Consider the following 27,164-nt stretch of genomic DNA (forward strand, 5'->3'; position numbering starts at 1 on the left):
CATGCGAAATTGTGCTCTAAAGTTACCACGAGAAAAATAGCACTAGGAATACGCAGTAAAAAAGATTATTTCCAATTCACTTTTGTTACCACAGAAAACGTGGAAGGCGGCTTTACTTATATCAAAACTTTCAAACTTTGTCGGTGGGTTTGTAGGCTTTTATTTTCCAGTGGCACCTCATGTATTATAATTTTATTATAATTTTTAAAAAATTGACAGAAAACGCTTAACTTTAGAACACAATTTCTCATGGCTAAGGCAATACTTCTAAAGGAATTACTTCAACTAAGAAGACAAAGCTGGGGGCTACTATAAACATTTTAATGAGTCACATTACTGAGGGATGCATATTTCTTATTTGCAGAGTGCAGAGACACCACTGGGTTGGTCCTTTCCCATTTTTTACATACCCAATGAATCCACGGCGGGTCTTCTTCGATCTCAATTATGATCACAAACAGATTATCCGCTGCTGATCTTTTAAACTCTCGAAAATGAACGACAAGGAGAGTTTCTGTCTTTTCACATTTTGAACATGACCATCAAACAGCATACTATATGTACAATGTGCCGTGTGGCGCTAAATATTTGAATCTTTTTTAGTATTTTTCAGAACGGCAATGCTTGGAAAACAGCAACCTTTGTGGATGGCTCTCATTGCTGGAATTGTTCTCCCAGGTGAGATGTGGAATCTAACATAATTCATTGAAATGGGATGGGCACTGCCTTGCAGGTTTCTAAAACCCCTGGGGCCAAAGAAAGGAGTGACATCTTGTTGAAGAAACCTCCCGTATGCTGGTGTCGCCCTCCTTTCGAGTTCTTTTCGAGGTATTTTGATTGGTGGCTTGTTTATTCTTCAGACCTTCTCTTTCCATAACTCACAGCTCTTCATCCAATGGCCTCCGCCACCACGTGCTTCAGCCGACGCTGTCTAGCGTCCCTCCTGCTTTCCAACACCAGCGCGTATTTCATTCCATCTGCTGATGACAGCGGCTGCTCCGTGCAGGTTCACACCATGATGGCGGTATTTGAAACTCTCAAAGTGGTAAGTTTCGGTGACTCTGTGGTTGAACCAGTGACAACTATTTCACTTAGGGATTTCAAATCTGGGATTGACGTTGAGATGATTAGGCATGACAGAATTACTGTTTGAGAAGCGTGAAATTGAGGGGCTTGCTGGGATTACAGTGGGCTGAGCATGAATGGTTCATACGTTCACAGATGTTGTGTCAGCTTTCTGGGTGATGCCAGCTGATCTCTCCCTGTGTCGGCCCCCACTGTCTGCACATGGCATCATCACCACAAGCTCAAAACAAAACCAACAACACAACAAGTAACAAAAGGTAGAAACTTATAAAACAGCAAAAAAGTCAGAAATACAAGAAGTAAACGGAATACTCCATATCACAAACGGAACAGAGGAATGCAACTGCTGCCTGGGAGTTTTTCTGAATCGATGTTTTTTTGACGTCAAGGAGTTCCAAGTCTTTTCAATGAAAACATTTATAATACAAAAAATTTTAACGTTTAACATAAAGCACGAAAAATAAGCATAAAAGCAAAGCCAACAAGGTATTGAAAAGTTTTAGAAAATATTAGGGCGGATGGGAGCAGCCCTGGTAGCACAGCAGTTAGTGCCGCTGCCTCGCAGGCCCATCAAGCCACACTTGAGTCTCATGACCCCCTTGTTACTTGTTTGGAGTTTGGAAGTTCCTCCACTGGCCATATAGGCTTGTTTCCCACGCTAGCCACATTTGCGACTCCATACAGGAGAGGACCCTGAGTTGGACTCTTTTCAGTTCTTTTGAGCCCCTGAAATGAAGGGATTGTGTTCAAAAAATGCTTTAGTTACCTCACATTTTTATGCAATCGTTTTGTTCACCCCACTGAATTAAAGCTGAAAGTCTGCACTTCAACTGCATCTGAGTTGTTTCATTTAAAATTTATTGTGGTAATGTACAGAACCAAAATTAGAAAAGAGTTGTCTCTGTCCAAATATTTATGAACATGCCCTGTATGTATGGCAGGGCCTGGTTTGCATGAAGTCAACTGATATTTGTCATGCACTCCTGATCCACCAGGTGGCAGCGCCAGCTTGTGAGTTTGGCTTTCACTCACTGCAATAAACTTAAATAAGTGGATAGCACTGGCAAGCTTTGTTGGGCTGAATGGCCTGTTCTCGTCTAGATTGTTCTAATGTAATATTCGTACCTTTTAGGACACACGGGATCTCTTCTTTGATGCTATCCTAAGAATGAAGCTGGTAAGTTTTAACAATGAACAAAAAACCGTTAACTTGTTATTGAATTCTGTAATGTGTACGTTTTAAAAAGGAACACAAAACTGTTAACTGTTATTTAATTCCGTAATGTACAGTATGTCAAAATGTGAGGAAAGCTGTTAGAGAACACACATATACGTAGCAGAGTATTATCAGAAGGAACAGGAGTGTATGGGAATTGGTCATCCAAAACAAACGCCACTCGGCATCTGACCATCGTAATCCACCCCATAATTAGGGAGGGGTAACTAAAATACTGGGGGGTGTGATAAAGTCAAGTCATTTACGTTTCAACCATATTGCAGCATACAGTGGCACAACAGAACGCTCCCCAGGGCTGCGGTACGACGTACGCATAAACACCAGACAAGTGCAAGACAGGGCTACTTCCACAGTGCTACATTTTCATCTTTAAACAAAAACAATCACTGTCCACACTAGCATGGTCACATCATTTACCAAAGTTTCTCTAGTCGCACTAAAACAATTATGAAGTAGACATTCACCTACACTGGGCATACGCTCATCGGCAGAAAAGGGATGGTAAAGCCGTCGGCCATGGGATTTGCCACAAAATGGTGGCGTCCAGTAAGTTATTTTGCATGTATTGTGGGGAACAGCCCGGACACAGACAGGTAGACATGATGTTTAAACCACACACGTTTATTCACAACTACTATTTACACTTATCGTGAGCACAAACCCAGTGCCGCAGCACCAATCACCCCTCAAGTCCTTGGCCACACGCACAATGCCTTCTCTCAGTCTCTGGTCCACCTCCACTCCTCTCCACCAAGCTTCGTCCACTTCCACCCACGACTGGAGGGAGGCGGCCCCATTTATTCACCCCGGAAGGACTCCAGGTGCATCCTGAGGGGCTCCGTAGCCACACCCCTGTGTGGCGGAAGCTCTGACGGTACATCCGGAAGTCCTCCGGGTGTCCCCAATCCTCTTCCCCCCAGCACTTCCGGGTGTGTGCCGGAAGTACTGAGGTCCAGGGCTCACAAGGCATCGGGGCACTAACCTTGGCGGTGACCACGGGCCCCTACAGGGTAGAGCTTCAAAGCTCTGTACCCGTGGTTCCCAAGGCAACCAGGGAGGACGCCCCCTCGTGTCCTGGAGGAGGCACAAGCCCTCCTCCGCTCCTCCTGGGCATCCCAGCTGGGCGACAAACCCAGCCGGGTGCCACAGTATGCAGCATTCAATGTGTACAAAACACCACTTAAAGGATAAGGTTGGTATTTTCAAGTCAACATTATTTCTTCACAATCATGGTATTTATGCATTTGTCTCGTACAGTTGTGTTCTAAAGTTAATCGCTTTCTATGTATAAATAAAAAAATGATCTTGACCACACTGGAGGTTATGGAGGTTATGGGAGGTTATGGGGCACGGAGGAAAAGCTTAAAAACTTAGTAAACACATCCATTTTTCAAGCCAAGAACCTATTTCTTCACAAACATGGTATATTGTATATGCCTTTGCTATGCAAAATTATGTTCTAATTTTTGATAAATTAAAAAAAAAAAAAAAGGCAGTCCTGCCATTTTATGGTGGAACCATATAAGACACGGGAGACTCAGCGTACTGAATACGTTCATTTTTCAGGCCAACACAGTTGTTGAGTATTGATCGACATCACATTGTAAAATAGTTCATACAAGTTGTTTTTGAACAAGAAAACACCAATAAATATCATGAGATTCCACCATTTGAAGAGAAGAACAGCCATGAGCGATAGCGCAGCACTTAGACTTCTTCACACAATAATAACCTTTCTGAGGTTATTTACTCCCGACAGTAAACTTCTCGTGCCACATGTTTTGTTTTCATTTACTTCCACATTTACGTGAGAACTCACAAATGTGAGTAGAAAAAGAGCACCAAGAATATGAGATACAATTATTTTTTCGCTTTGCGCCCTAACCCATCATAACTTATCGTCTATGGGAGAGGAGCGAAAGCTTTAGATTCGTCAAAACTTTCGATTTCCAGTTTTTGAAGGATCTTGACGTTTTAGAGTCTGAATACATTGATATCTCCATGATGGGTGTGAATCTGTGTGTGTGTGTCACAGGTTCTTGAGGATGGTCTCGAGCGAAAACGGCTGGATGGAAAAATTCCAAACTCGAAATTTAAGCCGGTTATGAGATGACGATGTGCTGATTAGTTTTTGAGCCAAATCGTGTGAGAGAAAGAGGTCCTCTAAAGCAGAGGTCACTAACAGGCGGACTGCGGTCTGGGTCCGGACCCAGAAGATGTCTCATTCGGACCCAGACTTACAGCCAAAACAGAAGGTTATGATTTAAACCCTGACGGGGCGTTTCTATTTTAGCCGGCGCAGCTTTTGTAGTCTTTATGGTAATGTTTTAACGGATGAGGAAATGCAGACCAATTGTATGCGCGTTAAGCCATTTCACATGATACCACTCAGCCAATCAAGTCTGTGGATTCTAGGTGGAAGAAAGTGAGAGATACAGGCGACTGTGCTGGAAGGATGGGTGAGACGGAGAAAGGGACAGAAAAATAAGGGACAAATGGCGCTTTCCAAAAAAAAGGAAAGTGGACAGCAAAAATAGTTAGAAGACATGATCTTCTGGACCATAGCTTCAAGACAATTTCTCTAATTGGATCTCTTTAGATTTTAGTTGAATACCCCTGCTCTAGAGGAACCCTCAAATACCATCACTAATTAATTAATTAGGAATTCTTCTCGTCAATTGCTATCGTAATAACCTATTTTATGATCAGAAAGATCAGCATCAGAACGGTAAATAATTACTGAAATGTTAGAGAATAGTTTGGGTAACTTGTTTCCTGAGGCGCAAAACCTACTGATGCTCATGTCTGAATTTATTGTTGTCAGAAACACGGAAGACACAGATCAGTACTCAACAACTGTCTCGGCTTGACAAATGGACGTATTTAGTTACGTTTTTAAGATTTTCCTCCATGCCCCATGCCGTCGACTGTAAAGCACCAGATCGGGAAAGATATATATTTTTTTTAATATTTAGAAAGCACCTAACTTTACAATACAATTTCGTGTGGCAAATATATACAATATATACCATGTTTGTTTGTAAAGAATTAACTTTGACTTGAAAAATACCAAACCTATCCATTAAAAGCATACAGGTAAGCCACACAAGCAGCTCCATAGAAAGCAACTGCTCCGCAGTATGTCAGATTATAGTTTTCTTCTGTGAAGGCTGACCAATCAGAATATGAGTTGTTGTATTGAGCAGGATCCAATCAGGGAAGAGATACGTAATAAGCGTGAACAAACCAGACAGCTTAGGGTCAGAGTTTACAAAAGTCTCTGTTTTCACTCGTCCACATTGCAACACCGAGTTTGAAGTCTCCATTTTCAGGAGTTGAAATGGAGTGGATGAATTCTGAATACATTTTTATATCAAAAACATATTAATGTGGACATAGCCAAAGTCTCATAAATCCAACAAGCGGTGACAATTTCCTGACAGCACTGGCTTACTCTGGTTAAACGACCCCCCCGTTCAGACATAAAAGTGAATAAAAAGAGGTCGACACACGTGTGATATTCTGTGTTACGTAAACCTGCCTGTTGTTTTTTGGTTCTGATGATTTTTCAGATGTGGGTCGATCCGTCTCTGTCTTGGAATTCATCTTATCCTTTTAACACTATGGCGTTACCTGTGGATTCCGTCTGGACGCCTAACCTCACAGTGAGAAATGCGTAAGTTCTCGAATCCTCGGCACGCTTGAGTTTGAAGTGCTGGGCTTGCTCTCTAAATGCTGGTATCCCCTAATTCTTCATGATTCTATCCGGGTGATTCTCACCTCTGAATTGCCTGCTACTGCTGTCATTGTGCACCCTGTGACAGGGCATCATGGTGGCACAGCTAAATTTGGCTATGTTTGCCTGCAACAATGGTTCGGATAAGTAAATGAAGATTTTAATAACCCCAAGTCTCCATATAGGAGGTAACATCATTCCCTTTATGTTATTTCTGACGTCTTGGGGCTCAGAATGTTTCAATCATTGAAGTCCATCCTCCTCTTTTTTCATTCCTTACTCTAATCTATGATCAGATCTTGTATTTCTTAGTCTTCTCCTCTTCCGTCTCTTTGAACATTGAAACCCGTCTCCGCTAGTCACGCCTTTTTACACAAAGTCTTTTTACACCAAGTCTTGCCCATTGAGTCAATGTGGGACGTGATCTGTCACTGCAATAGACTCTAGCTGCAGAACTCCAGAGCTCCACTCCATTGTTGCCTTATAATATATGTCAGTGATAACATCTGGTTACGCTATGGTTAAGATTATTAAATTATTATCTTACATGTTTTTTTATGCAATTTCAGCTATATTTGTCTATGATTTAGTAATTGTATTCTGTAACTTTAAATGTGCTGCCATTTTCCGTAATCTGTGGGTGGAGTCTCAAGAGGCGGGGCCACCCTGATGTCTCTGCTGCTGGCTCCTCCTCCTGGCTTTATATTCTGTCAGGAAAGAGAAACCCAGCAATGGAACACTGAGCCTGTGTTGGAGTTGTAAGTTACTGTTGTTTTTTGGGGCTTTTTTTTTTTTGACTAAAGTTTGTGTGACGGGAATAATTTGGTGCTGAGCATTTTTGCCTTATTTTGCTATCATTGTTAATATGTCTCTCAATTTATAAAGATTCCTTGTTAGTCCTTTGGTGCAGTGTCTCTGAAACACTGGGTTCACGGCGCTGTTGTTTGTATTGGTAGTGGGTAGCAGTTGGTCTTGAAGGGGATCGCGGCTTTGAGGATCTCGTTGGAATCCCCCACATACATACACACATACATACATATTAGCTGTGTAAGCCCGTGCTATAAAAAGCCTGGGGTCCTAGAAACTATTGAAATCATCAGAAAAAAAATTGAAATGTAGAGATGTCCGGTAACTGAAAGGAACTACTCCGGGTGTCTCTGTCCTAGGAGGATTAATTTTGCCGATATGATTACATTGCTTGTGTATTAGAGGTCAGAGGAAAAGTAAAAGGGATACCATTTTGCCGATGTTAGCGGTTGAGTGACTTTGTCTTTCTTCAGAGGTTTCGTTTTACTGACGTGCTTGCCTCGCTTGGGTTATTAGTGGCTAAGTGAGTTTTCTGTTTCCTCGGAGGTGGAGACTCCACATCTCACTTCCGGGCTGGACATACACACACACTTCCATGCAGAGACATTTATATATAAAAAAAAAATTATATTATATATATATATATATATATATATATATATATATATATATATATATACAGTACTGTGGTGGGCTGATGGCCTGCCCGGGGTTTATTTCCTGCCTTGCGCCCTGTGTTGGCTGGAATTGGCTTCAGCAAACCCCTGTGACCCTGTAGTTAGGAAATAGCGGGTTGGATAATGGATGGATGGATATACAGTATCTCGCAAAAGTGAGTACACCCCTCACATTTTTGTAAATATTTTATCATATCTATTCATGGGACAACACTGAAGATATGACACTTAGATACAATGTAGTCAGTGTACAGCTTGTATAATGGTGTAAATTTGCTGTCCCCTCAAAATTTTTCACTTAGGGGTGTACTCACTTTTGTTGCCAGCGGTTTAGACATTAATGGCTGAGTGTTCAGTTATTTCCCTTGCATATATACATATATATATATACATATATATATATACATATATACATATATATACATATATATATATACATATATATATATATATATATATATATACATACATACATACACACACTGTATATACACATATATATTCATTGAATTCATAGTCTGAGTCCCAACCTGAATTGTGTGGGTGGTTACCTACCAGGTAACGCTTGTAGTTGGTCTGCCATTCGAGTCGGGACTTAGACTACGAATGCAATGAATGTAATTACTCCGGAACTACAGGCTGTTAAATAAATGAACCACACACCATGACGCAGCGTAAAGGGGCTTCGTCTCTAACGCTGACGTCCGAGGTTCGATCCCCAAGAGGGGAGCAGTAGAGTGTGTCCACCTGATGAGCCCAAATGAGGGCGAAACACGTGTCGCGTTCTCTTTGCATTATTTGTCAGTAAACTATGCAACATAGATAGATAGATAGATAGATAGATAGATAGATAGATAGATAGATAGATAGATAGATAGATAGATAGATAGATAGATAGATAGATAGATAGATAGATAGATAGATAGATAGATAGAATCTATCTATGTGTGTGTATGTATTAGTGTGTAACAGAGAGGATGTACAATGTTGTTCATAACGACACTCAGTTTTGTTTTAATTCTCTCCTCTTCTAATACCTCCAGGGGGTCCAGAGGATGGCCCAAAACTGAGCCTGCCCTGTTAATTACCTTGGTGGGCCGCTCTTGAAGTGATGCTACCAGCCCAGCACACCACACTGGTCATCACAGAGTTAGAGAAGATGTGAAGGATGTCATTTCCCACATTAAAAGGAACGCAGACTCCTAAGATACAGCAAAGGCGTCTGCTCTGGCATTTCTTCTATACTTCATCTGTGTTATAAGACTATTCGAGCCTGTTATTGATGTGGACCTCCCCCAGTACTTACAGGGGGGTACACCACCTCCATACCTACTCCCTGAATAGTGACCGGACACAGAGGCTCTTTGGTGCAGTGAAAGTCAATAAGTAGTTTGTTGGTTTTGCTGATGTTAAGGTGCAGACAATTCTCCACCCGACTCTCATACCTTGTCTCATCCCCCCTATCGATAGACCCCCATAAGTGCAGAATCGACTCAGAATTTCAGCAGGTGACATGACCTGCTGTCATATTTATAGTCAGAGGTGAACAAAGTGAAGAGTAAACGAGAGGGGCCTGTGACTTGAGGTGCTCCAGTGTTGCTCACATCCACATTGGAGACATGGTCCTCAGGCCTCACATACTGCGACTATTGTATTGTACACACTGTTTCTACACTTTTGCTCACCTTAAAAGGTGCCATCTTCAATATTGTTCACCTGATCTAGATGTCAGTACCAGGAAACAAAAACTTCAATTCTGAACTTTTGTTCTCAAACTCAATTGTCTTAAATGCAAAGCAAAAACAAATGAAGTGGCCCGCCATTGCGATGACCTTGTCAGGATGTGGATTTAGGAGTGTCAGTCCCGTGTACTTGTTGCTGGTACTCGCTTGGATGGGTTTATCGGACTTAATGTCTACATGGTAACTTTTTTCTTTTTCCCCTTGTGATTCTGTTCTTGGCGATTCACATCAGCTATTTGCCGCTGTAGGTTGCGTGTTTGATGTTTTCATGGTCAAGTTCGATATGTTCTCATTTCTATTTGCATATTTATTTTTTAAAATTTGATTAAAAACATGAAAGCAAAATGAATGTATCGATAAATTATTTTTCAACAATACAAAAAAACATTTTATTTCACACCTGACAATGCCTCATCTTTCCCATTTCCCACCCTGTTAGCCTCAAGCTGGAGAAACAATCGGAGTCTTCTCACGTGCTGGTTTTCCGTAACGGCACAGTGCTGTATAATTACGTGATGTGGATCACGGTGGGCTGCGACATAAACCTCTACAAATACCCTTTTGCTAGAGACTCCTGCCTCATTGCCATAAGCGGATGGAACGAAGAGGGTAAGTAACACAATTTAACGGCGTTTTGTTTTGGTCGATTTTTTGCGTCTGCCGTACGAATTTATTCAAATGCTAATATCGAGACACCAGCAGAACATCACACATATAGAAAAATATGGTGACACTTGACATCCGATTCAAACAGTCAGTACTCCAAGAGCACCCCCAGGGGGCGTGAGAGGGCATTTTAGGGGTAGAGTGAGAGTGAGATGTGTTGTCCGACTTTATCACGGTCCAGTCGGTGTCTTGCAGTGTGCTGTCATTTGTAGGTCACTTTTAGCAGTTTGTGCTCCTGTTATATGATATGAAAACAAGCAAGCATTGCACGCTCAATACTGAGCCACACATCTACACCTTCTTGCTGGTTTCGTGCTGTGGATAGAGCGTTTGTAAAGTTCAGTAAATTTGCTTTTTAAGAGAATGGTATTTGGACCTTGTGATGGTCCGCAATCAAAGGCGAGGCCTAGTGTGCAAGCCCTGATCGTGAAACATCACAGATTTCGAGGTCTGATCGACATTTTTCCAAGGTTGGACAAGGGGGACTGAATTGAATGTAACACCTGCTACTGACACTCAGCCCATCTCTCCTGCTCGCCGTCGCTGGGGGTATTGCAGCAATTTTAATTGTGAGGCGCATCTGTTTTTGAACTGCAGTGTAGGTTTCAGTGGGGGACAAAGCGTGACGGCAGTGTTTCATTGCTTTGCAACTCACTGGCACCTGTTGCTTCACGGAGGTCTCCAGTTCCCTCAAACTGCTTGTGGTTACTAGAGGTCCAGAGGATGGCCCAAAACTGAGCCTGCTATGTTAATTACCGTGGTGGGCCACTCTTGAAGTGATGCTACCAGCCCAGCACACCACACAGGCCATCACAGAGTTAGAGAAGATGTGAAGGATGTCATTTCCCACATTAAAGGAACGCAGTTTCCTAAGATACAGCAAAAGCATCTGCCCGTGAAACCCACCAGACAGACGTCCCAGGACACACTTACAAAAAGCAAAGAAGAATTTTAATATTTTTCTTCAATAAAGTGCACAAAGCACCACACTCACCACAATTCTCTAGTAACAATAATAATAATCAATAATCACAATCCTCCACTCCTCCCAGCAGCTCCGTCACTCTACCACACAACTCCGGCTCTTTTTGCTGGGTCTTCACCAGTCCTTTAAATAGTCCATGACCCGGAAGTGTTCCTCCCGGGTTAAACGCCACATCATCCTTCCTCAAGTAGCCCGGAAGTACTGCGGGCTTCCGTCCTCGTGACTCCGAAGTACTTCCGGGTTGTCATAACAGAAGGACTTCCCAGGTTCTTTGTGAGCGCCCCCTGGCGGCACCCACGGCACCCAACAGGGCTGAGGAAACAAACTCCATGTCCCAGGATGCTAAGAGGGAATCTGGAGAACCGTTGCCATCCAGGGAAGCTGCCACCTAGCGTCCCGGGGGACGCAGCGCCCTGAAAAGGCTGCCTTCCTCCATTCTTTTCTTTCAGGGACATCCCGGCCGGACTGAACCGCCGGCCGTCCCTCACACCCTCGATCGTTGTCGTGTGTCATTTCCTTGTGTTGCTTGGTGCTTCTTGGGATACGCTAATGCCTGGATGGTCAATCCGGTGTCTAAGCTTCACAGGGGGACACATTTACTGGTTTACTGAAATCTATTATGGTGAAGTGCTCAATTTAAAAGAGTTCAATTTGTTCACCAGTAAGTACTTTATGTAGTTCAATTTGTAGTTCAAAATTATATAGCGCTTTTCTCACTACTCAAAGCGCTCAGCACTTGTAGGTTAAGGGCCTTGCTCAAGGGCCCAACAGATCAGAGTCCCTATTAGCATTTTACGGGATTCGAACCAGCAACCTTCCGATTGCCAGTGCAGATCCCTAGCCTCAGAGCCACCACTCCGCCCAGAAATTTGACTTCTTCATCTTCAAATGTGGTATTACTTTAGTAGGGGGTTGTGAACTTAAATCAAACATTTTCTAGGGGTCTGGGGGCATGGAAAAGGTTGGGAACCACAGTTTAATAGATGCTGTTATTTGGGCCTAAATATATGACTGAAAATAGCAAGATCTGGTTAAAAAGAAGAATATTGCATTCTGGGAGTCTAACTGTGACACCTCTCACTGTGTGTTCTTGTTCTTGTTTTAGACTGCGGGGTAATGCTGAACATAAGGGATGTCCACGTGGTGGGGAAAGAGAGAGGAGACTGGAATACTGAATCAGTCACAATCGGTCAACGTGACGGCCACAAAATCATGACGGTAATCGGTTTGTTTGCTCAATCCACGGAAATGACGGGTGCAGAAAAGTCTAAAAAGAGTTCTCTCAAAAGTACAAGCTGACACAGTCAACCTGGCAGTCGTGATGTCTATATTGATTGTCCTCAACTGCTAGTAACCACAGGATCTCAGGTGAAATGTTGGGGTGCCAACTGGACCACCCTGTTTGTTTCCTTGAAACAAGAACAAAAAAGAGCAAATCAAGAAAGCCATCACCTATCACAGCGTACCTTAATCAGGTTTGTCAGGCTTGTCGCTGGAGTTCCTTACTGGTGGTGGGATGTCTTCCAAGTGAGCTGCCAACCTTGCAAGAGAGTCCTCTTTTTATAGCTCTTGGACTCAAAGGGCTGGGGTTAGGTGGCTTCTCTGGGCTGTGGGTAGAAAAGCAGATGAGGTTGTTAGTTAATTGTGCCCTGATGTCTCACGGTGGTAGTGCTTATCGTTATAGGAGCTAAGAAGGAAACCCTCTGATACACACCCATGACAACATATAAAGTGATAGGATGTCTGTGCCGCAAGACCGGTGGGGATGACCAATAGACAAAAGCAAGTAGCTGGCGTAAGATAGCAAACCGTGAGGCATACATTTGTGCCTCTGGGCATCACTCCATCCACAACAGATAGATAGATAGATAGATAGATAGATAGATAGATAGATAGATAGATAGATAGATAGATAGATAGATAGATAGATAGATAGATAGATAGATAGATAGATAGATAGATAGATAGATAGATAGATAGATAGATAGATAGATAGATAGATACTTTATTAATCCCAATGGGAAATTCACATACTCCAGCAGCAGCATACTGATACAATAAATAATATTAAATTAAAGAATGATAATAATGCAGGTGAAAAACAGACAATAACTATGTACTGTATAATGTTGAATGTTAACGTTTACCCCCCCGGGTGGAATTAAAGAGTCGCATAGTTTGGGGGAGAAACGATCTCCTCAATCTGTCAGTGGAGCAGGACGGTGACAGCAGTCTGTCGCTGAAGCTGCTCTTCTGTCTGGAGATGATACTATTTAGTGGATGCAGTGGATTCTCCAAAATTGATAGGAGCCTGCTGAGCGCCCTTCGCTCTGCCACATATGTTAAAACTGTCCAGCTCCATGCCAACAATAGAGCTTGCCTTCCTCACCAGTTTGTCCAGGCGTGAGGCGTCTTTCCTCTTAATGCTGCCTCCCCAGCATACCACCGCGTAGAAGAGGGCGCTCGCCACAACTGTCTGATAGAACATCTGCAGCATCTTATTGCAGATGTTGAAGGATGCCAGCCTTCTAAGGTAGCATAACCGGCTCTGTCCTTTCTTGCACAGCGCATCAGTATTGGCAGTCCAGTCTAATTTATCATCCAGCTGCACTCCCAGATATTTATAGGTAGTCACCTTTGATGATCACTGGGTCTATGAGGGGTCTGGGCCTCCTAAAATCCACCACCAGCTCTTTGGTTTTGCTGGTGTTCAGGTGTAGGTGGTTTGAGTCGGACCATTTAACAAAGTCATTGATTAGGTCCCTATACTCCTCCTCCTGCCCATTCCTGATGCAGCCCACGATAGCAGTGTCATCAGCGAACTTTTGCACATGGCAGGACTCCGAGTTGTATTGGAAGTCTGATGTATATAGGCTGAACAGGACCAGAGAAAGTACAGTCCCTTGTGGCGCTCCTGTGTTGCTGACCACAATGTCAGACCTGCAGTTCCCAAGACGCACATACTGAGGTCTGTCTTTAAGATAGTCCACGATCCATGCCACTAGGTATGAATCTACTCCCATCTCTGTCAGCTTGTCCCTAAGGAGCAGAGGTTGGATGGTGTTGAAGGCGCTAGAGAAGTCTAGAAACATAATTCTTACAGCACCACTACCTCTGTCCAAGTGAGAGAGGGATCGGTGTAGCATATAGATGATGGCATCCTCTGCTCCCACCTTCTCCTGATATGCAAACTGCAGAGGGTCAAGGGCGTGTTGAACCTGTGGCCTAAGGTGGTGAAGCAGCAGCCTCTCCATGGTCTTCATCACATGTGATGTCAGAGCAACAGGCCGAAAGTCATTCAGCTCACTAGGACGTGATACCTTTGGGATTGGGGTGATACAAGATGTTTTCCAAAGCCTCGGGACTCTCCCCTGTTCCAGGCTCAGGTTGAAGATGCGCTGTAGAGGGCCCCCCAGCTCCGATGCACAGACCTTCAGCAGTCGTGGCGATACTCCATCTGGACCCGCTGCTTTGCTGGCACGAAGTCTCCTCAGCTCTCTGCTCACTTGCGCTGTTGTAATTATGGGTGGGGATGTCTCTCCTATGCTGGTATCAGCAGAAGGATGGGTGGAGGGTGCAATACTCCGAGGTGAGAGTGAGAGTGGGTTAGGGCACTCACAGGGCTGGATTGTCCGAGGAAAAAAGGCAATAGCAAGCACAAAAAAAGATGGATGTAAAGGTTGGAATATTCAGTGAACAAAGGATCACAAATGCAGGACGCGATCGAAAAAGACAGACTTAACCATTGTACCATTCAACCAGTTTTAATAAATGGGCTGTTTGCTATGCTACTTATAAATAAAGGATGACTTTCTATAACAATTACTTCACTTAAAAGCAGGATTAGAGTATGGCACAAAGTCAAGACAAGTCAGCTTTAATGTCATGTGTTTGTGCGTTCATTGCAATGAAATTAGGGTTAGGGTTAAATGCGTGTTTCCTCAGAAAAACTAACAAAAAATAAATAAATACATAAACAAACAAGAATACAAAGCATGCAACATATTATATATTTTACACAACACCACATATATGTGTATATTATATATAGTGGTCAAGTGAGGGAACACACAAATCCCAAATAACTGTTGGTGTACCAACTGGTTTGCCCCTTTTAATAACAGTGCCAGCAAGGCAAATCAAACAAATGCACAATGGTGCAAACAAGAACAAAAAAAGAACAGCTGATCGGTGGTAGGACCTGCAAATAAATACAATACAATTTATTTATGTATAGCCCAAAATCACACAAGAAGTGCCGCAATGGGCTTTAACAGGCCCTGCCTCTTGATAGCCCCCCAGCCTTGACTCTCTTAAGAAGACAAGAAATAACCCTTGTAGGGAAAAAATGAAAGAAACCTCGGGAAAGGCAGTTCAAAAAGAGAGCCCTTTCCAGGTAGGTTGGGCGTGCAGTGGGTGTCAAAAGAAAGGGGTCAATACAATACAATACACAGAACAGAGCACAAGAAATCCTCAATACAGTATAAAAATAAAAATAGATAGATAGATAGATAGATAGATAGATAGATAGATAGATAGATAGATAGATAGATAGATAGATAGATAGATAGATAGATAGATAGATACTTTATTAATCCCAATGGGAAATATTACAAGTACGGAGCAGAATTTAACAGTAGATGATATCACATAAGATTTGGATATTTTTAGAGTCCTGGAGACCTCATCCATCAAGCTGCCTCCCCCATTTGGCCATTCCACGGCTGAAACAGCGCTGTGCCAGCCAATCCGATGAATGGAACCCCCTTTCCCACGATTCCTGCGATCCTCTATCAGGGATGACTTTACCTTAGGCAGGCAAAACAACTTGGCAGGTGGGCCGTGGCACCAAGTGCCACATTTGAGTACTGAGAAGAGAAACAGAATAGGTGAGGGTTAGTATCCAAGTATAACTATCATGTTACTTACGTATGTTTTAGTGCTAATGACTAACAACAGAGACGCAGTCTGTACAGTTAGTCAGCAGCTCTAGTCAGGGTGTGCTAAACTGAAGTAGCGAGTCTTCAGCCGGGATTTAAAAGCTGAGACCGAAGGGACATCTCTTATAGTAGCAGGCATACCATTCCACAGTTTAGGGGCCCTGTAACTAAAAGCTTGACCTCCCACTGTTATTTTATTAATCCTTGGAATCATAAGCAGACCGGCATCTTGAGATCTTAATGTGCACTCTTGTTTATAAGTCATGATAAATTCAGACAAGTAAGCCGGACCTCGACCATTTAATGCTTTATATGTTAAAAGGAGGATTTTGAAATCTGCCCTAAACTTAACCGGGAGCCAGTGTAAGGATTTAAGAACTGGAGTTATGTGTTCGTATTTTCTTGTTCTTGTAATAATTCTTGCAGCCGCATTTTGGATTAACTGGAGGCTGTATAGAGAACAGTTTGAACATCCAGTGAACACCGCATTGCAGTAGTCAATGCTACTAGAAATAAATGCATGAATTAATTTCTCAGAATCCTGTTTATTTAGAAAGCGCCTTAATTTCCTAACATTTTTAAGATGGAAGAAACATGATTTGGACAAGTTTGTAATAGGCGCTTTAAATGACATGCTGGAGTCAAAGATAACTCCTAGATTGTGGGCTGATTCAGTAAAATTAATGGTTGGGTAGTTCTGAAGAGCGGTCAGATCTTAGGAGGGAGCGCCGTCTGGCAGGTTTGCTCTTTCCCAAATGAGGCGTGGGCCACGTCTTATAGTCCTGAGACCAGAAGGGGTGGAGTCAGTTCCCCAAATTGGGCAACATCTGCAGCTATCCACGGGTAGTTTGGCCCACTTGTCCTCCAGGGTTGAAGGGGGGGCGGGGGGAGTCTTCCTACTCCACACTGCATGTTTCAGTTCTTTCCATAGCTGTTCATTAGCTTTCAAACCAGGGTTCACAGAAGGCCATTTCTGAGTTATCCAATGTTTTGTTCTTACATCTTAGCTGTGTGTTTTGGGTCTTTATCCTGTTGGATGAACCACAACCTGTGACTAAGACAGTGCTTTCTGACACTGGACAGTATGTGTTTCTCCAGAATGTCTTCATGGTCTTGAGATTTCATTGTTCCCTGCACAGACTCAAGGGACCCCAAAGCAGCCCCAAAACATAACAGAGCCTCCTCCACGTTTCACAGTAGCTCTGGTGTTCTTTACTTTGAAAGCTTCATTATTTTTCATCTGAGGACATTAAGCTGATGTGACTTGTCTAAAAGCTCCAGTTGTGTCTCACCTGTCCAGAGGACATTCTCGCAGAAGCATTGTGGGTCATCAATATGCATTTTAGCAAATTCCAGTCTGGCTTTTGTATGTGGAGTCCTCCTGGGTCTTCTTCTATTGAACCCACTGTCACTTAAAAAGCGACAGATGGTGTGATCAGACATTGATTGACTTTCACCTTGGAGTTCAACTTGTATCTTTTTGAAAGTTGTCCTTGGCATTTTATCTACCATTCTCACCATCGTTTTGCTCATTCTGGGGTCGATGTTCCTCTTGCGGCAGCTTTCCTGAGAAGCTGGCTACAATCCCAGGAATCTCCAACTCCTTAATAATATTTGCAGTTGTCATACGAACATCAAGCTGCTTAGAGATGGTCTTCTAGACTTTGCCTTTAACATGCAAGTCTATCATTTTCATTCGGATCTCCTCAGTCAACTATCTCCTTTGCTTTCAATATTCCAAGTCCAGTGTTGGCCACACAACGACACCAAACAGCAGAGTGATGACTTGTCTCTATTTAAATCGACCGAATGACTGATTGCACGACTGAAGACGTGTGTGATACGAATTCAAGAAAACAGCTCATCTGAACAGTCCCTCTAATCCAGTTATTGATGAACTTGTCTAGGGATATCAACAAACATGTCCAGGCCATTTTAGAAGACCTTTGTAGAAAGAGCGACACTTGATCTCTGGTCACACTTGCTTTGCTCGACTCGACTGACATATCAAAGGCATGGTGGTTTACGTGGGACAACTGCTTTTCATTTCATCACTTTTCAGGGGGCTTACGGCACTTTTTCAATGAGTTGTGAGGGCACCAACAAATGATTCCACGTGAGTGAAGGTTTCATACTACTCCCAAGTGGGTCAGATTAACGTTGTCTTTCACACTGACACATAGCTCTATTTTCTGGAAATGTATTAAAAAGTTTGCTGCCCCATTTACTGACTGGATTAATCATTTTATAAAATAAGATGTATAAACTGGGTGGCATGGTGGCACAGTGGTAGCACTGCTGCCTCACAGTTTGGAGACCCGGGTTCGCTTCCCGGGTCCTCCCTGCGTGGAGTTTGCATGTTCTCCCCATGTCTGCATGGGTTTCCTCCCACAGTCCAAAGACATGCAGGTTAGGTGGATTGGTGATTCTAAATTGGCCCTAGTGTGTGCTTGGTGTGTTTGTGTGTGCCCTGTGGTGGGTTGCCACCCTGCCCGGGATTGGTTCCTGCCTTGTTCCCTGTGTTGGCTGGGATTGGCTCCAGCAGACCCCCGTGACCCTGTGTTCGGATTCAGCGGGTTGGAAAATGGATAGATGGATGGATGTACAAACCTTTTGATAATCACAGCTCACCTTGTATGCTCCCCAGGTTTCCCTCTGGACAGATGCCTACAATATCGTCTTCTCCCTCATCATCCCCAGCTTCATGATTCTAGCGGCAGACATCATGGGCTTTGCCTTGCCTGTAGCCGGCGATGGAGAGCGTGTCTCATACAAGGTTACGCTGCTGCTTGGATTCGTTATGTTCCTGCTCATCCTGTCTGATATGCTGCCTGGGGCGCCTTTCTGTATTCCCCTCATCAGTAAGTACAAACTGCATGCTTTTGTCAAAAAGAAGGAGACGGCAGAAGGAACAGATAAATACAGGATGGGGCATAAAGAGCTCCCACATTTAGAGGGAGAACTGTGCAGGCTGTGGTGAGGATAGAGAGGTGTGGTAGGTCTCACTCGGTAGGTTAGGCTCTACCGTTTTCAGTACCCATTATGAGATGGACTGGTGAAGATCAGGGCTTTGTTGTTCACATGTATTATGAGAACAACCGTTTTGGGATAGCGACGCAAAGAGCTCTCGGTCGAAATGCGTCTGTACCAGATCGGAAAATGATTTTCCTATGGATTTCTAACCTTCGGGCATCTGGGTCCACACTGAAAAGAAAATCACCTGGCAGACCTAGGATTGTTAAAACGCCAGAAAATGTGGAAGCAGTAAGAGCATCCATTCAGCAATCGCCAAGGTGTTCCGCTCGTAACCATGCCATGGCACTGGGGATATCAAGTCGGAGTTAGAGGAGGATTCTGCATGCCGATTTAAAACTGCATCCTTACAAAATGATGTTGGCTCAAAAATTAAGTGAGGGAGACCATGCCAACCACAGAGCCTTAAGTGCGGAAATTCTTGAACAGGTTCCCGCTGCTGGTGTTCTTCTGAGTAGCGATGAGGCTCACTTCCATATCAATGGAGCCGTAAACAGGCAGAATTTTTGCTACTGGGCTGAGAACGACCGCTCCACTCTCCTCTCGCGTAACTGTTTGGTATGCAGTTTGCCAACTTTGGTGTGATCGGCCCATACATTTTTGAGGAAGGTGGCGCAACAGTAACTGTGACCTCCAACTGAAATGTTGGAGACCCCCAAACTGGACAATGTGCATACAGAACATGTGTGGTTTCAACAGGACGGGGCCACAGTGTTGAGGGAAATGCTCCCAGGACATTTGATCTCTTTAAGGGGGAGATGTGGGGTGGCCAGCATGGTCACCAGATTTAAGCCCATGTGACTTTTTCCTTTGAGAATACCTAAAGGAAAAGGTTTTCAAACATCGTCCTCGATCTCTTGTGGATTTGAAGGAAAGGATTAGACAGGAAATCACTGCCATTCCGCCTGAGATGACCCGGAGAGTGATGGAGAACTTCCGGGAGCGTCTTCAGCAATGTATTGCCAATGACGGTCGCCATTTTAGTCCGATATGATTGTTAAAACCCACTAAAACAAAACAGTTTTTTTATGTACTTTTCAGAAATATATATAATTTTTTTAGATAGCTTCTTTAATTTTTTATACCCCTTTAAAATGTGGGAGATCTTTATGCTCCATCCTGTACAAAAGCTGTCAATCAGTGTTATGTTGAGGACGTTGGCCATATTGGAGGGTGCAGCAGTGGATGTCGGCTTTGCATTTACAGGCACAGAATGGCCACTTGTCCCTTGCCCAATTACTTTATTAAATCTGTTTACACATTCTAAAAAAAGTATTTGTATGATTTATTTTCATTTATTATAAATCTCTGGACTTTGAATAATTTACTTTTTTTAATCATTTTGAATGTCTGCACTGAATAGTCCACTGATTATCTACAGCACTGCAATTCTTGTTGGATCTTGTTGGCCTCTCGTGGCAGATGTCAAAGCTCCAACTGGACCCATTATCAAAACAGGCCTGACCCCGAACTCTAGGAGCAGGTTGTCCGGCCTGAACAGGCCCAATAGAAAGGGGTATGCTTGTCAAATTCCAATAAATGCAAAAAAGGAGAGGGGAACATTAACAAAATCCTGTCCCAAATAATAAAACCACATTCTTTAAAGATTAATTTAAAAAATCCAGCAAAAAGGAAGGATCAAAATAGGAATGAAACGGGTATCCCTTTAATTAATAGAGCAAGTCTGAAATCCTAATATCATAAAGTTAAAAAACAGAGAAACAGAACAAACAGGGAGACGAAATCAAAAATAGTAACTGGTGCCACAGCAGCCATCTTACGGTCTACTGGGCTCTTACGTACAATGTTGTGAAAAAAGTATCTGTCCCTTAAATCATACTTCCATCTTTGCATATTTTACACAATGAATGGTCTCAGACTTTTAGACAATAGGCAAGAGAAAGGGCACCTGGGTAAAACACACAATAACACTTCTAAATCAAGACTTTCTTTATTCGAGAATAAATACTTCGCCGCAGCATCTTTACCAGCAAAAATCGCAACAGAAATTTGCTATCAGCCTCCAATATCATGGCGGAGGAATTATAGCCCCCTTCTTCTTTATCAACTATGTTGTGACGTAAGAGACCCAAAGTGAATACTGTACATCCCAATAAGATCTAAAGCACTTCCAAAAAATTCGGACGTGAGCGTCAGTAGGCTGTAGGAACCAAATAATTGGTACTATTCTCTAACATTTCAGTAATTATTTACCGCCCTGATGCTGATCTTTCTGATCATAGAATAAGTCATTACGATAGCAATTAACAAGAAGAAAACAATCGGAGGGAGGTGGATACTTTTTATAGGGACCTGTAAGAATATTAAGTAACAGTTTAGAAATGGTATTACAGATTTACTCTGGTTCCTTTTTTGTCTAAAGATTTAACAAGCATATAAAAAATGTCCCTAGGGATCAAGTGAGACGTCAAACAAAATGATGCCTTTAATTGGCTAACTAAAAAGATATGCAAGCTTTTGGAAGAGGCCTACCTTGCCTCGAAAGCCTGTATATTGTAATCTTTTTAGTTAGCCAATTAAAGGGTTTATTTTGCTTGACTTCTCAGTATATTCATAATGGCTGACACGGTACAACACCCTAGTACCTCGGGATCAATAAAGTATCTGTCTATCTATTGATATCTGGAAGGGTGCAAACACTTTTTCACAGCAGTGTAGCAATGGGCCTGAGCTCAATAAACAGTGGATGAGGCATCTAACTCAAAGAACTAACATTAACAGTACCCAGTACTTTATAAATATGAGGGTAAATCAAAACGTAAAGGCAATTTGAAAATTTCACGGTAACCACAATGGATAGAAAGCTGACACAATACATGTTTGCAATGGCTTATGGGTACTTCGAAGTTAGTTGAAGCCACGGTCAAATGAACATGGACACTCCGCTGTGGGCTTGCACCATTGTTGAACAACATGGGCTGAGGGAGGGAAACCCACTGAAGGATGTTGGCTCAATGCATCTGCTCACTTAACTATTCACAGTAACAGACATTTTTTATGGAAGGGGGCCTAAACATTTGCATGCCAATGTATTAGAAAGGAACTAGCAGCACAATACCTCTTAGTGCTCCACTGTCTGCACGTCCGTCAAGCCTGCTTCCTCTTCACTGAGAACAGTTTAGGAGTCCCTCTGTGTCTTCTACAATAACAAAGAACCATGATAAGGGTCACCATTGAAGTATAACTTGTAAGTGCATTGCATTAGAAGGCCCACAAAGCTCTACTGCTTTTCTCAACCTACCCTTCTCTCTTGAAGAACATCACTTCAGCATTTCACTCATCTTCCTCGTGGTCAGCACTATTGAGACTCTGCTGGTTACTTACCTGGCCACAAATGGACTTCCATGCTTCAGCAGCTCCTGGGCTCGCAGCACACACCCTGTAGTGGAACTCCAAGATCAAAGAAAGGAACCGCTTCACAATGGCGAGGAGTGCCCAGGTGAGCAGAATCCGATTTTTCCATCCTGTTAGACAGGGCTACCACTGCTACTACTTTGTTACACATCATATCCAGTTTCTTTATTCATTTATGGGGTATACATGGGGTGAATTTTTTAATATGCACAACAAAATCAGCTAACTGGTCCGATTCTTCCGAGAATACTATTCAGATGACAATATCCGTAGATCAAGATGAAGGACGATTTGAATGACAAGTTTTTCACAGAATTCTAATATCAAATTTAATGTTGGTAGAGAAAAATAAAAATCATGGAAGTTCCTAAAACAATCTAAAGTGTTATTGGTACAACTCTTCAAATTAGACTTACCGAGAGTAGAAATGTTTCTGAAAGAGTTGGAACAAATCCTTTGATAAATACCATGGAAACAAATGGAGACTTTAATGTTTTTGCTTTAAGCGTAAGAAGGAAAGTGAAGTATAAAACATGTAATGAAACATCCATCTGATTGATGACTATTTCTGTAGAGCCACAAAGGGGGGTAAGCCAAGCCAACCTGGTGCCAGTCTCAAGGGTACTATTTGGGAATGAAGTCCCAAATGAAAGGCTGGTACCAAGAGTAAGAATGAAGGAAGTAAAGAAGGCACTGAAAAGAATGAAAACTGGAAAGGCAAAAGGACCGGATCAAATACCAGCAGAAGGGTGGAAGAGTTTAGGAGAAGAGGGAGTAGATGTGTCGTGGGATCTAATGAAGAAGATCTGCAAACAGAAGTGAATACCGGAGGAGTGGAGGAACAGTGTGATTGTACCCACTGTAAAAGAGAACAAACAAAGCAGAAAGGTTTGGGGGGGTCCACCCCATATATTGTGGGTAAAGTAGCAAAAAAAATCAAGAAAAGCAATAGCGAGTAACCACAACGGACTGAGCCAAAAAATGAGAGTGCTCGGGTCTTATAGGTGCAGGGTAGGAAGTTGCAGGTTCTTAGCCGGAAGTGAGGTCTGTAAAAGGGCGTAATTTGGCAATGGAAGTGGATAGAGTTCTAGTTGGGCATCCCTTCTGGTGGTCTGTGGAAGAGGGAGAAAAAAGCATTAGTGGAGTTCATCAACCCCGATTCCGCATCTTATCCTTAGTTAAGCCCTTAGACAGCCTCCAATGTGCGTGTGTGTGACACCATTTGTAAGGAGAGGGACGATATTTAGGATTGTGGAAACTATAGAAGGATAATGCTGAAGTGACACACAATGAAAATCTGGGAAAGGCTTAGGGAAAAGACCACCAGAGCGGAGGAGCAGTCTGGTGTCACACACATGCACATGGGAGGCAGCTAAAGTGCCTGAATAATGGTAGTTCCATGTCAGTCCAGGGGATGGTGAGCTGAACTGACTTTCTCTCTCGATCCTCTGCAGACCATTCACGGGAAATCCCACACACAGTTCTGGCGCCAACGATGATGTCACTTCCAATTCCGGTGCCAATGATGATGTCACTTTCGATTCCGGCCCTGGTGACATCACTTCCGGTCTCGTGCTTTAAAGTCACCATCTTTACACCTCTAAATCAGTTCTATTTTGGACTTGAACTGGAATACAACTCAGCAAATAATACTCATTTGTAGCCAGGGCTGCCCCAAACCTTTTTGGAGGTCTCGTGTTAATCCTCGTTACACTGGTTTTATGCCAGGAAGAGAAAAAACTGATGCAGTCTTTACATTGAGGTACATCATAGAGAAGCATTGAGAAAAAATGGAAAGGCTTGCATTTGGTGTTTAATGATTTGGAGATGATTTTGAAGAGAGTTGGAGGTCTTTGAGATAAAAAGGAGGACCAGAGAAGTGTGTGAGGTGAGGATAGACCAGGATATGTATGAGGGAGTGACAACTTGGGTAAATAAAAGCAGTGTTGGGATAACAGAGAAGACCCCAGTTCGAGTGAGTCTGCACCAGGGATCTTCTTGATATCTTTAACCCTTTGATCTGGTTATGAATTTGTTGAGTCCTGAGATAAAGACCTGATGCAGGCTTTTTGCTGATGACACTGTGTTCTGTATCACCAGAAAAGATGAAACAGAGAGGAAGTTAGGAGAATGGAGAAGGGCTTGGATGATAGAGAGTTGAAGATAAATAGGAAGAAGACAGAAGATATCAGGGTTAATGATGATCAGACCATTTAAATATCCTTGATCAGTGGTAGTCCAAGATGGAGCTGATGCAGAGATAAACTGCAAAGTGCACTGAGAATGGAACAATTGGAAGAAGGTATCAGGAGAGATATTTGATCTAAGAATTAAGGTGAAGGTTAAAGGTGAGGTTTTAACACAGTGGTAAGACCACCAATGATGTGTGGAGCTGAGACACTGGCAGTAAATGGAGCACAGGAGAAGAAGTTGGATGTGGCAGAATTGAGAATGGTGAGATGGATGTGTGGAGTTACAAAAAAAAAAGGCAAGAATAAGAAATGAGACCATCAGAGGTGCAAAATCTAAAAAAGTACAGGAGAGTAGGGTGAAGTGGTCTGGACATGTGAGGAGAACAGACAAAGAATAGGTGGTCAACAAAGTGATGGGAATGGAAGTACAAGGAGAAGAGAAAGTGAGGGAGGACAATGCAGAGGTGAATGGTGTGGTAGCTGGCCCGGACACAAACAGGCGGACACCAAAGGTTCAACCACCAACACATGTTTATTCATAATTTACTATATTACAAGTGCACACAACCCAGTACTCTGTACCAAATCACCCTTCAAATCCAGGCCTTTCTAATGCCTCTCTTTCTCCTGATCACCTCCACTCCTCTCCTCTGAGCTCCGTCCTCTTCCACCCAGCCATCGAATGGAGGGAGGCGGCCCGTTGTATATTCACCCGGATGTGCTCCAGGTGCCTCCCGATAAACTTCTGCCAGCATTCCCTGGTGTGGCGGAAGTGCCAGCTGTGCACCCGAAAGCACTCCGGGTGTCCCTGGTCATCGTCCCCCCAGCACTTCCGGGTGTGGCGGAAGTGCTGAGGACCAGGGCTCTCCTGGCATTTGGGTGGCCCCTGGCGGTGACCACGGGCCCCTATAGGGTTGAGCTTCCATGCTCCTTTCCCGTGGTCCACATAGCCACCAGGGCAGTCGCCCCCTCATGGTCCGGAGGAGGCGGAATCCCTACTTCGGTCCTTCCAGGCGTCCCGGCTGAGTACCACCCGCAGCAGCTCGCCACAATGGATAAAGTCAAAGAAGATCTTAAGGAAAAGAGTCTGACTGGTGAGGGGATGCAGGACTGAGCTGTGTGGAGACAGTTGATCAAGCACAGCAACCCCACGAAAAGATGAAGAGGATGAAGAAGATGAAGAACTGAAAAAACAGCCACTCAGCCTGTGACCAACTATGACAAAAATCAAACATTTGTGTACGAGAATCGAGAGCCAATGAATGCTCAGCCCGATGTACGATAAGGAAGCCGGGTGTTTAGGAACTTCTAAACAGAAGAGAGGCTCTTCTAATGTCTCGTGTTTTTACACGCTACCACAGAATGACAAAAAGAAGAAATATGGGCCTGAACTTGCTGTACCCAGACAGCACCAGCCTTGTCAGGCAGCACTTTGCAAGTTGTCAGAGGTGTCAAGGTGTCATTTTGCTTGGCTTTTCTCTGCAAGTTGTCAGAGAAAGGGTCAATTTATTGATACTTCGGAAATGTGAAACTGCGGTAGAAAGTCATCATGGAGTCACTCAAATGGTCATAACCCATGAATTTCTAGTTGTGTAATTAGACATCCCCAGATTAACAAGTCTGATTAGAAGACATCTAATGTGCCACCAGTTCTACAGCTCCCTATAGAATGAGGCAGTATTGTCTCATCAGGACATTGTTCTCTGAATAAGACCACACTTGGCAAAACTGTTTGGCGGTACATCTGGTTCTCTTTGTAGGTCTTCAAGGAATGAGATATCTAATGGTGTCATGTAATTAATTGACTTGATGAGAGCTTTAGAAGCTTTGTCTAAACTATAATTATTTTCAATAAACAGTAGCTCAGCAGAAAGATGGCACTATAGGATCAAGAAGGAGGAACCCAACGATTTAGACCCGGATTTCCTTTGGCCGTTTCCATGTCATAACTTCCCCTTTTCTTCTCTTTTTAAGGTGTTGGTCAAGATTTGCCCTACAACGTTCCTTCATTTACACTGAGCAACCAGAGACTGAGCCGTTATGTTGAACTCCAGGAGCTACAGCACCAGCAGACAGAAAGAAATAAGCGATTTGCAGTGAAAGTGGACAGGGTCTGTTTCGTCCTGTATTTTATTGCATTTCTGATGTATCTAGCGGTTATGACTTACATGTGCATAAAAAGCGAATGTGATGTTAACCACATGAACTTTTGAGACTTGAAATTACCCTGCAAAATTATCACTGGCCTTTAACCGTTGGACTGAACTTTTAATTCAAACGATTCTGCGTGTGACTGCCTTAGTTAGGTACGCAGCTATTAGGAGTTCTGCCTGTCAGTGCCTCGTTCCATTTCATAATTGCTAGGTTTTGTTTCTATTCTTTTATCCCATTCAATTATTATACCCTTATTTGCTGATTTCAAAGGTTCACAAGCTGAGTAAAAAGAAGATCTCAAAGGTACAGGACTGGACTTCACGTGCTTAACTGTGCTGGCCAAGTCCATTTCTAGCTCTCACATAATCCCCTAGACGCTTACTTCTCAGCACCTTTCATTTGGATCTGATCTCAAAGTTCATTTGTTTTCGGTCTAATGTAATCTCTGTGTAGTTCATTTAATGGACTGTTGCCCCTCCTGTAAGTTACTGTATAAAAGTATCTGCTAAGCAAATAAATGTAAATTTAAGCCTA

At 43.1% G+C, this 27,164-nt stretch overlaps 1 protein-coding gene across 1 annotated transcript; it reads left to right on the forward strand.

Moving 5' to 3' along the window:
* The first annotated feature begins 570 nt into the window (after positions 1-570).
* LOC114664424 (zinc-activated ligand-gated ion channel-like) lies at positions 571-26,772 on the forward strand. The gene is made up of 9 exons (XM_028818507.2): positions 571-678; positions 885-1,045; positions 2,219-2,263; positions 5,896-5,999; positions 9,725-9,894; positions 12,042-12,154; positions 18,524-18,737; positions 22,187-22,369; positions 26,451-26,772. The coding sequence occupies exons 1-9, from the start codon at positions 621-623 to the stop codon at positions 26,687-26,689; spliced, it is 1,287 nt and encodes a 428-aa protein (XP_028674340.2). The 5' UTR covers positions 571-620; the 3' UTR covers positions 26,690-26,772.
* Positions 26,773-27,164: the final 392 nt, after the last annotated feature.

The sequence above is a fragment of the Erpetoichthys calabaricus genome, chromosome 14 (genome assembly GCF_900747795.2).
Source record: "Erpetoichthys calabaricus chromosome 14, fErpCal1.3, whole genome shotgun sequence".
Lineage (NCBI taxonomy): Eukaryota > Metazoa > Chordata > Cladistia > Polypteriformes > Polypteridae > Erpetoichthys > Erpetoichthys calabaricus.

Excerpts from the sequence above, each read along its gene's own strand:
- LOC114664424 (XM_028818507.2), top strand. The coding sequence starts at position 621 with ATGCTTGGAAAACAGCAACCTTTGTGGATGGCTCTCATTGCTGGAATT. Across the intron at positions 6,000-9,724 it reads AACCTCACAGTGAGAAATGC|CCTCAAGCTGGAGAAACAAT; the intron begins GTAAGTTCTCGA and ends CCACCCTGTTAG. Across the intron at positions 12,155-18,523 it reads ACGGCCACAAAATCATGACG|GTTTCCCTCTGGACAGATGC; the intron begins GTAATCGGTTTG and ends TATGCTCCCCAG.